Source organism: Protopterus annectens, chromosome 2.part1 (genome assembly GCF_019279795.1).
Source record: "Protopterus annectens isolate FY-2018-M chromosome 2.part1, PAN1.0, whole genome shotgun sequence".
Classification (NCBI taxonomy): domain Eukaryota; kingdom Metazoa; phylum Chordata; order Ceratodontiformes; family Protopteridae; genus Protopterus; species Protopterus annectens.
This window is the reverse complement of record NC_056729.1, coordinates 422,505,434-422,517,111: the sequence shown is the minus strand read 5'-3', so window position 1 is coordinate 422,517,111 and position 11,678 is coordinate 422,505,434. Positions and strand designations below refer to the sequence as shown.

Genomic DNA, 11,678 nt, shown 5'->3' with positions numbered 1-11,678 from the left:
AATTTTATATTCCAAAAAGACTTGAAATGGTCTCAGAATGTTCCACAACACTGAAATGTCCTTTTTTGATGGATTTATCCGTTACAAAATAATTGCAAGTAAAACTTTTCTTGATAACCATACCATTTGTTGGAAATTGGACACCTTGCCTGGTTCCTTTGTTCAAACGCAACTGGTCAGGGAAGAACCCTCCCACTTTAGTTCTTGCCTCTGATCCTTCATATAGCCTCCTAATTAACCTCATTGTATCAGGGAATGCAAATCTTTCCTTTGACTTACTGATAAACTCCCAACATAATCGTCAGATGTTCTTTCTGTATTATGACCCACCAACAACAGTGGTATTTTTGCTTCCCTATGGATCATCGTTCATTAATGTTGCCAAATGTTTGCTTCTACTCAACAAAACCACATAGATCCATATCTGTCAGTTTTGGCACCACCTTTGCCATTATTTTAGCTAGTATAGAACCAAGCACAATTGAAAATGGGTCTATATGAAGCCTGCTTTTATGGGTCTTACCATTAAGTAGTACAACAACCACAGCTTTTATCCAAAGAGATTGGTGCTTCCCCTCACTTTAAAATAGTGTTAAAATCTCCTAGGTCTTAATAGGTCTTCCTTCCTAGCCTCCAAACTTATATAGGAATACTGTCTGTTCCTGAAGACTTGCTTCACTTTTGTCTCTTCGTAGTTGAGCCTCACCTACATCCAACCTTGGCATAACTGTTTTCCATAGAGATCTCCATTTGTGCTCACTCTCTTGATTCCTGCATTTCTCTGATATATACAAATTTTCATAAAACTTCCAAAGTCTTTCCAGTTCCTGTATGGGATTTTTTTTTGTTGTTTTGGGCTCAGTGTTTGACAACTTTCTGCTTCCGTTTCCCAGGTCATTGCTAAAAGGCTTTATGCTCTGGAGGTATCAAAAGTTGCTTAACGGCAGTGTCTAATCTCATGCATATTAAGCAAATTGTCCCTTATTTTCGGTTTAGAATTCTGCCTCTTCTTGCTCTGAGATTCACCTTATTCTGTAATACTTTAACCTTTTTAGCCCCTATAATTCCCATTAATTCTTAAATCAGATCTCTCATTTCCACCCTGTTTTCGTTTAAATTTTATCCCATTTACTAGCTATCACTTATGAGGAAATGTCTATCTTCCCTAAAAACTGTGGTATAGTTTTCACTACCTGCATTTTGTGGTATAATTTTCCACTACCTGCATTATGAGAGAAGTTATTTGCCCCAAAGTGACAGATGAGCCCACTGGCATTACCTAACCTAAAGTTAAGGTTACCCATGATAAAGTTAATGGTGGTCTGTGTTAGTGCCCCCACTTACACTGATTTGCTGTGTCTCCTGTTTTTTATTGCTCTTCCCCTCCCAGATGTAAAAAATGGGTTGTATGCTTTCAGAAGCTTTTAGCCCTAAGAGAGTGCACTAGTTATTTTTAAACAAAACTAAATTGTACTAAGTGTATTAATGTGTTAAGGTTGCTAGGGAGGCTACTATCTCTTATTCACGTCCTACAATTTTTCAAACTTCATTTTTTGCTGAACTGCTTGGCATTTATACAATTAAACTTTTCATTTCCTAATCGAAGAATGCTCAAAACTCTCACTATTAGTTGCTTACACCTACAGACAGCTTTTCTCCATGTAAAAAAAGGTGCCAGCAATAAGGTGCATGAAGGAATTTGTCTCACTTGGAACATTATATACTGCTGCCTTCAGCTGCAGACGTCTTGGCTTCCACTGAGGGCATTTGCTCATACAAAAAATAGTAATCTATTTGCACATGAAAGAAACTAAGCTTTTTGTCGTATTTTTCAAGCCAAATTACTTTATTAAAAAAATCTGTGTAGCTTAAGCCAACGGCATTTATTATAGACCTCCACCCTTGTAAAATTCTGAAACTATTTTAATTCTTCATATAATCTGTGCATTTTTGCACTGCAGTGCAAGATCACAACCTGTTAACTTCACTACTTGCTTTTTGTCCAGCCTTTTTGTTTACTGTAAAGCCTATATTTCTTTCAACTAAAGTACACTTTACTGTTTTAACACCTAAAACAGTCATTGCAGACCCCCCCCCCCCCAAAAAAAAAAAAATTGAAATACCTTTAGCATACATTATATAAAACTGATTTAGTCTAGAACATGCAATTAATATTGTGAAGTGTTTTGCATAAGTAGTAAAAATGAAAATTGTTTTACTCTACAGTTTTCCAGTCCACCTACAATTTTAACAAAGTCAACAAAAGTCTGGTCTTCAGAGCCATATTTCACAAATGTGATTGATGCTTTCTAGTCTCACATTTATTTTTTTAACTTCAATGTTGATGGCTTTCCTGTTAATCTGAAACTCCAACACCAGACTCTTGATTCTTCTAGTGAACTCCTGTGCTTTTTCCATTTCCCAAGCATTTTCCTTTGAAACCGTGGAAACGTTTCACTGGCAAAATCTTCAGATAAAGCTCATGGGGAGAGAGAGTCCCCTTCTTTTGCTGCCTCGCCGTTTGTTGGGTAACCATTTATCATTTTTTCCTTAGCATGTTCTGCATACAAAATTTGTCTTTGATCCTCCAGGAAAAGATATTGTGAAGACAAATGGGATACAGCAGCTTGAATCTCACACCTGCCTCTCTACATTCCCTGATTACTGGAATAAATTAGCTTCCCTTCTGCTTGGTCTGCAGTCATTTTCCACTAACACTCTGCTGTCTCCAATTTAATACTTTTCCCTTCTGCCACAGTTTTGTCAGGATCAACCCTTTCTGTTGGTATAATTGGATCTTTACTAATGTAGGTCTTGACTGATTTCTAATGACCAGGTTTGGAGCATACACTTTGCCCTTTCATTTAACAAATCCATCTGTGGAATACCTGTCCAGTTGCTTGTTAGTGCTTTCATAAAATTAACAGTCTGTTCCTTCCTTCCAGTTTCTGTGGTACAGCAGAAAATACCAAGTTTTTCTCTACATGCTCTTGTCTTCTAACTGTACAATTTTTTGAAACTCCTCTTCTTGAGAAGCCTTGTACTCAGCCAGTCTTTTCTTTATTTCATCCTCTGATTTTTTTTTTTTTTTTTTTTTTGCAGTTTTCATTTCAGCTGAGTAGCTAGTTAAAGCTTCTTGTGTTTCTTTATCAAGTGTTTCTTGATACTAAAATACAAGCAATAACAATGCTTTTAGCCCCTTTAGTTTTATACACCAGTTGGGCATACTTTAAAATCAACCAAAAAAGAAATTGTAGAATTCTTTCAATAGAACAATTGAGGTTAGGATTACCGGATTTAAAGGGATATTTTACAGCTACACAGTTGAGGCTTATATAAAACACAAGCAGAATGTTATAATTCAAATCACAAGAGGATGATGATGAAGCAGTGGGGGGGGGGGGGTTCAAGAAAAGTATGATTTTGGATGCAGATCCTTAAGGAGAAAGTACAGTTTTGTACCTACCATAAATGTAGATTTTAGAGTGTTCACACTGCTGCAGTCCTTACACTTGGGGTTATCCTGCCATCAGGCAGTCCCGCAGTCGGCCAGAGTTCCAAAGTCTTGGTCCGGCGTCTGTTGCTGTCGCTTCTTCCCTGATGTCAGTGCGCCAGGGGTATACAAGATGCATCAGACGCCATTTTCTTCAGTTTCTTACCCCAGATGCCAGGTGCCCCCCAGTAGGCAGGCAATACATATTGCTAATAAAAAATATACATATAAAATAAAAACAATACCTTCAGTTACAAGCAAATACACTACAAAGGTTGTATAGGATAGAAAGGCATAGATAAGTCCAGCTAGTTCAGAGGGGATGGAGGGAGGGTAACCTGGACTGAATCAGTGTGAAAACTAACATCTACATTTATGGTAGGTACAAGACTGTACTATGTTCATCGTGTTTCACTGCTGCAGTCATTACACTTGTGTAGAATTCCAAAGCTAAGGTTGGGTGGCTAGTCTATAAAGAGTTAGGATTGGCTAGGAGGCCCTGCAGAACTGCAGTGGCAAATCCTGGTCTGGATTTAGAGTAGAGAGGCAGGTGGTAATGCTTGGTAAAGGTGTGCACTGAACTCCAAGTTGCAGCCTCCAAAATTTCCTTGGTAGGTACTCCTCTGAGAAAGGCTGTTAAGTGGCTGTTGCCCTGGTGGAATGTGGCCCAATGTTATTTGGGATGGATTTTCCATGCTGTGTGCAACAGTAATGAATACAGTGTCCTATCCATTTGGCTATAGTCTGCTTTGAGATAGCCTTGCCCTGTGATCCTGCAGCATATGCTACAAACAGTTGCTCAGTTTTCCTGAAAGCTTTTGTTTTGCCCAGTAGCTGCCTGTGTATGTCCAAAGAATGCAGAAGTTTCTCCCCTTTATTCTGGGGGTTTGGATAAAAAGTTGGCAAATGGATGGTTTGGTTAAGAGCCACACTAGATACTACCTTTGGCATAAAGGTAGGGTTTGTCCTTAAAGAAACCCTGTCCTGATGACAAATTATAAAAGGTTCCACTGCCATTAATGCCTGTAGCTCTGAGACTCTTCATGCTGAAGTTACTGCCAGGAGCACAGCAGTTTTCCATGATAAAAATTTTAGATCGGCTGTATTGGCTGGCTCAAAAGGTGGCAGGGTTAGTTTTTCCAAAACGAAATTGAGGTCCCAATTTGGTGTTTGTGTTCTACGGGACAGTCTTATGTTTTTAGCCCCTCTGAGGTACTGCTTTAGCAAGGGATGAGAGGTCTGTATTGTAATGTGCTGAAATGGCAGAGGCGTGGATCTTAATTGATGAGAAGGATAGGCCTCTGTCCAGCATCTCAGTTAAGTATTGTAAAATCTGCGGAATGTTTGGAACAAGAGGGTCAAGGCTTTGAGCCTGGTTCCAGGCGCAGAATCTCTTCCATTTTTCTGAGTGAGCTTTCCTGGTGCTAGGCCTCCTAGCCTCCAAAATGACATCCATAACAGCTTTAGAGAGAGGTGTTGCCTGTTTGACTAATGAATCTGCCATGCAGCCAGGTTTAGGGTTTTGAGCAGACTGTGCAGGATCGGACTGTTTTGAGTCAGGTGTAGAATTTGAGGCAAAATCCATGGTGGGCCTTGAGCCAAAGATAGAGTACCAGTGCTGGCGTGGCAAGTCTGGAGCAATCAGGATCTGCGTTTTTTCTTGTCTGGCTTTTGGGAGTACCTTTGAAAGGAGAGGCAGTGGCAGGAAGGCAAACTTTTAGGTTTTTCCAGCTGAACAAAAGAGCATCCACTTTCCATGCTTGTTTGTGATGAGTCCTTATACAGAATTTTTGTAGTTGGCAATTCAGTGGGGAGGCAAAAAGATCCAAGTCTGGGCATCCCCATTTCTGCGTTACCATGCTGAAGACCCATTTATGCATTACCATGCTGAAGATTTGTGGATTCAATTTCCATTCGTGAGGGTCCATGATATTTCTACTTAGATAGTCTGCCAGAGTATTTTTCTTTCCTGGCAGGAATTGTGCTTGCAGGTGAACTTGATACGTTAGAGCTGTGTTCCACAAGGTCATGGCTTGCCTGCATAGGGGATAAGAATGAGTGCCCCTTGCTTATTTATGTACCACGTTACTGTGGTGTTGTTTGTCTTTAATAGTTGCCCTGGATGCAGAAGGTCCTTTAAAGCAGTTAGGGCATTTTGAACAGCCAACATCTCTTTTTGATTGATGTGAAGATGCATCTGGTCTGTGGTCCACTTGCCCAGAGTGCATTTTCCTGCCATGTGTACTCCAAGTGTAATCTGAAGCATCTGTTGTTAGAGTTTGCTTGGCTGTGGGTAGGGTAAAAGGCTGACCCTTGTTTAGGTGACATGCCTGTGCCCACCATCGAAACTCCTGTTGTAGCCAGGGAATCATTGGTATTACTGCTGCTAAACTGTGAGAGTGTTGAGTCCAAACACTTTTAGCTACCATTGTAATTTCCTCATATGCAGTCTGGCATATGGTATTAGTAGTATGCAGGATGCCATGTATCTCAGGGTCTGCAGAATTTTTCTTGCAGGGAGATGGGAGAAAATATTGAGTTAGTTGAACTTGTTTGTCTGGCGTGAGGTAAGCCATCTGGGCCGTTGTATTTAAGATGGCACCCAGGAATATAATCTGTTGAGGGCACTAGTTTTGACTTCTTTTCGTTTACTGTGTACCCTAGGGAAATTAGCAACCTTTTTACAAACACCAGATGCTGTAGAAGAATGTCCTTTGTCTCTGCTTGAATGAGGCAGTCGTCCAGGTATGGATATATTTGAATTCCTTTTTGTCTGCAAAATGCAATTACTGGTGCCAGGCACTTTGTGAAGACCCTAGGCGCAGTAGATAAGCCAAAGGGCAGTGCAGAGAATTGCTAGTGCATTGTACCAGCTTTGAATCTGAGGCATCTTCTGCAATTTTGTCCGATAGGGACATGCAGGTATGCCTCTGAGGTCCAGAGTAACAAGCCAAGCCTTCTTGCCCAGCATGGGTAGAAGCTGCTGTAATGTCAACATTTTGAATTTCGGAATATCCAGGTAAGTATTTAGAATGGAAAGGTATAGTATGGGCCTCCAGGCCTTGTCCTTTTTGGGGACCAGGAAGAGTCTTGAGTAAAATCCTTGTCCTTGTTCCTCTTGTACTTTTTAGCTCTCATGTCCATGAGGGCTGAAATTTTTGTGCCTCTGCCCATTGATTTTGTGGCAGGTCTGGCATTCCTTTTAGCCTTGGTAAAGTATGAAAGTGGAACCTGTAACCTTGAGACACAATATTCAGAACCCATTTGTCTTGGGTGATTGTTTGCCAGTTTTGAAGTGCTAGTTTTCCTCCTAAGGGAGCTTCCAAAAGGGAAGTGCTTGGCGTATGAAGGGGAAAGTCATTGTGACTGTTTCCTGTAAGGTTGAGACTTGTCCTCACCTCCTTTTGGGGTCGAGGTGCCCCACTGTCGTTGTCTGTTTGAGCCTTGGGGTTGAGATCTGCCTCTTGGGCGTCTGTATCTGCCTCTCTGTGGGCTGTCTGACACTGGAAAGGACCAATTCTTTGTTGGCCAATTTCTGCTAAATCGAGGTGGCTGTACCTGTAAGAAATCCTTGACTGTTTGCATAGATTTAGCTTTATCCTCCATTTTCTTTAACACCTCTATAACTGAACATACAGAAAGGACCAACAGCAGTAGTCCAGTGAATACGCAACAGTTAGTGCCTATGCACTGCAAACAATGAGGTACATAACTATAACCCTACCTATAACTGGAAAAAAATTGAAACTGCCCATCCCGACATTCTGCAGTCTATTACTTAGAAAATCACAGATGCTAATCACTCTACTAGTAAAAGAAAGTGTTCTGGTGTTCATACACTCAAATGTTAAAGTATACATCAATCAAGATTTAACTACAGCAGACTTGAGCAAAATGATGATAGACTATTACTATCATCTTATTTAACAAGCTACAAATACTTAGGTGACGAAGGGTGGAGTCAACAATATCCTACAACAATCAAACGGCAAGTACTTTCAAAATTATTCCTCCTACATTAAGTCTTAAACGTACCATTGTTTCCTCGAATGAAGGCATCACCATATTTATTTTTAAGTTGGCCATTAACATATTCTTCTGTTTGTTCAAGAGCGATGTTCATATACCCATCTAAACACGCCAGGACACCTAAAAGCAAACAGCATTTAAAAGTTAGGTAAGCAAAAAATAAATTAATTAATTAATTAATGTTAACTACTCAAAGAAAATATGCAACAGAACTGCTTTTTTTCTCCAGTCTGGTAAAAGGATCTAAACTGAGTACATTACCATTCAATACCAATGAAACTGTACTAGGACACCAGAGGTTAAACCTAGTGTTATTTGCCTAGCCACATGACATGCACCAAACTTCAATAAATGTATGTATGTAAATGTTTCATTTTTTTATTACACGAGTGCAGTGATGCAGCCCAGATGTCGGGTCTCACATTAGAGACAGTGAAATCTGCCAGTACTGAAAAACAAAGACAGCAGCAATATAAAAAATGGATTTGTTTCAGTCTTCTGTCCATACAGGTAAGATGTCCTTCCTGTAATAAAAACTTAGAAAGTCACTAGAACAGATATTTGCCTGCATTTTCCAAATAAATCTGAAACAGTCCTTAGTGGTTTGTCTGAAAGCCAAACATTGCACGAGGAACTGACCAAACATAAGACACAAAAATCTGGACATTCTAGGACAATCAGGACATTTTAGAGGTATGGCAGGGTTGAGCATACTTAAGGGACTGTTGCACAGTCCGACAGACCTTGCTAAATGCTTTATGCCTTTGAAAGGCAGCAATTTTTTTCTTTTCTGTAACTAGTAGCACATAAGCAGATAAAGCTCCACTCACTACAGTTACCTGCAGACAAACTCCAGAATCAGTCTGAAAGTTTATAAAAATAAATACAGTTGAATATAGGGGAGGCTAATTTCAAGGACACCAAATAATCAGAGTTCACTACACTAAATTAGCAAAATCAGAAATTACTAATGGAGGGAGGAAGGAATTTAAAAACTTAAACAAAAAAATGCTAATTTGGCAAACTGCAAAATAACATTTTTCTTGTGAAAAGGAAGAGCCCTCCGTGTAACAGGCGCTTTCCCCTGCAAACTCCACCCTTAAATTATTCTAAATTTAAAGATCAGTGCATGGTGGGGAAATTGCCACACTGCGGCAACAGTTGAAAAACATAACTGTACTTTTTGTCCAAATGTATGCCACTAATCTGGTCCGCAAACTGAAAAATATTACCTTCAAGAAACAATGCTACTTCAGGACAATGAGCTGCGTGTGTGCACCATGACAGTATCAAGCTAGCTTTAGCAAGGAATGCAGGATGCACTCCATAACAGATGATACACCAGGACAGCCACTGATGGGACTGAAAGTTCTTCACCACCAGCCAGAATTAAAACAATTTTTCTGTGAAATCATGCATTCAGGAGATGTCCACATGCCTGTACAAATGCACAGCAACATAATATACTGACTATTTAAATCTCACACGTAAAAGAGCTAAAGCCAGTTGACTCTCCCATGTAACCAGAAAGCACTTTCCTGCAAATCAAGAAAAAAATAGCTCAGACTACCTAAAAGGTATTTTAAATGACAGAGCTACATGATCGGAGCCCATCTTCTACAAGAAATTGGGACGTAGCTGCAGACTAAGATCAGTTTAATTAACAGATAACTTTCCAATGCTTTAGCTACTCTCCTGTACCCACAACGCAATGCAATGCATCTACCCCCCCCCTAAAATCAAACGGTATGCTGCTAGAGTAAAGATACCATAAAACAGAAAATACCAATATAAAACTTGTCAAGCTCAAACCTCATCTAGTTCTCGTCTCTAACAGGTTGACAGAAAATGTACAGATTTGTTGATGAGGATGATTTTGTATCACCCAGACCTAGTATTACAGTAGCTATAACTTTTGTATCTATGATGACAAAACTCATGGTTTCCTAAAGATTATGAAGATAATCACCAGGGGCAATATCTTACTTGCAGTGTCTAGTAAAAGTAAACAGGGAAACCTATCCTGAAGTCACACATTTAGTCTAGAAGCATTTCAAAAGGGTCTATGTTAAATGCTCGAACATTACATGGTCGAGACCAAATGTTCGACAATTGGATGTTCGATCAAATAAAAAAAAAAAAAAAAAAAAAAAGAAAAAAACTAAGTGTAGGCAGTGGGTAAGCACCCCTGCACCCCCGTACTTAAATATACCAACTCAGAGACCGCTCTTCAGTGGAGAAAAGGGAAATTCTCCCTATCTGCACTGTACGGCACCGTTGAAAGTCTATCTTCAAACATTCAAAATTTCAAACGTTTGGTCTCTACCATGCAACGTTCGAAATTTTTGAGCATTCGAAGATTTGTCAGGTACCCTTTCAAAAATATGCCCGAGATTTGGCCACTGCTTTTGATGAATGTTCTGTGGGACTGCAAGACAGATAAGTTATACTAAAGATAATAGAACTGAATGCATTCTGAAAGGCACCAAAACACATTGTGTATTTAGAAACTCTGGAACCCAAACTATTGGCTACACAGGATATGGACAAATGTGAATCTCTCAGACAGACTTTGGCAAGTGTATATAAACTGCAGCCACCTGTGAATACGTAGGCACCCTACCCTATCTACTTCTCCAAACTTTACCTGAATGATGTGGACAAAAACATACAGACACTTCATAGCCTGGCTCAAATTCTTTTCTGTGGCTACTCTGGACATGAAAGCAAGGGTCTGACTGTGCTTCTCAAACATTTTGGAAATATAGAGTATATTTTAGTGCATTTATTAAAACTGTATATGCCTTAATATTGCTACAACTCAAGTGGTCTAGGTTGCTGATTTGTTTTAGTGTTGTTTAGCTGCTTTTCTGTATAGACTTTTCTGTATATGTAGACTAGCTTATTCTATAGAGCCGAGTATATTTTTCTGTATTACTCTGTATTATAGAGCTAAATTGTTGCTTAGGTATCTGTTGTCTTAGTGTTCTGCAAATATACAGAGATCAGTATATATTTTTTGGGTTTTATAATTTGCACTCGATTCCTCACATCTCTGTTGAAACTATTCCCCACCCCCCCACCCCCTCCCTGTTCTGGTAGTAGTTTAAATTTGGTGGCTTTTGCAGTGCCCACCCCACTGTAGATTTGATCTAGGACACTCCCCCAGTCCCATCTCTTTACCACATTCTAACTAATAACCCTTTCTGCACTTGCTTTTAGTCATTTTTAATTTAATTACATTTTTTCAAACTGTGTGTGGACTAATATTGCTACATACTCAAGTGTGCCAGCTTGCACTGCATGTGCATTGTTTTTACTACTGTTTTTGCTACTTTTCTGGGAAAAAAAAATTGTAAGCCCGTTTCCTACCTTTCCTGCAATTAGGGTTCCAGATACAGATTTGCTGTATCCAGGACTATTTTGTAAGCTTCTGAGCTCTCAAAGCCTTTCTGTGTTGGAAAGAAGCCTTCTAGCTTATCAGTGGGAGTGGTAAGCACTAGGTAACCTGTCTACCACATAAGGAGTGGTTCCGGCCCAGAATTTGTAGTTATTGGCCGTTTGGGCGGTCTTCCATCTCTCTCAACTTTGATTTGAAGGCCTGCATTTGCACTTATTTCTGTCCTGTAACTCCTGGGCCCATCTCATTTGCTCACTCAAAAAAAAAATCTGCTTTTACTGTATTTGTTTCTTCCTACTTTATTTTGCTTTTGCGTCATCTTAAAAGTACTCAATTGTATTTATTACTGCTTGGTGTAACTCATTCTAAGCCTTTTAGTTTAAGCACTTGGGCTTCAGACCAGTTGTTTTACATTATGAAGGTTTGTGGCCTGCACTATGGTGGCAGGACAGGTAGCTTACATCCTTCTAAGTTGTGAACTGCTGATTGAGGGCTCAGTGTCTGTTATTAAGTGTATTAGTTCTGGTTTAAGCACTTGGGCTTCGGGCCAGTTACTTTACATTAAGAAGGTTCGTGGTCTGCACTCTTGTGGGAGGAGAGGCTGGACTCTGCCCTTCTGAGCTGGGAATTTCTGGTTAAAGGCTTATAGTGTCTGCATATTTGCACTGTTTCTTACTGAAATTGGTACATCTTGTTTGCTGTAGCATAGACTAGATCCAGGCCTGCTGAATCTAGCTTTATTTGTATGCTGCTTCC

The 11,678-nt window shown here is 39.7% G+C and overlaps 1 protein-coding gene across 3 annotated transcripts in view; it reads right to left on the bottom strand.

Annotated features, from left to right (window-relative positions):
- LSM6 (LSM6 homolog, U6 small nuclear RNA and mRNA degradation associated) overlaps window positions 1-11,678 on the bottom strand; it is a 217,836-nt gene that overhangs the window by 147,699 nt on the left and 58,459 nt on the right. For all 3 annotated transcript variants that reach the window (XM_044062233.1, XM_044062232.1, XM_044062234.1), the window contains exon 3: window positions 7,529-7,642. In XM_044062233.1, coding sequence (XP_043918168.1) covers window positions 7,529-7,642 — 114 coding nt within the window. The remainder of the gene's footprint in view (window positions 1-7,528; window positions 7,643-11,678) is intronic.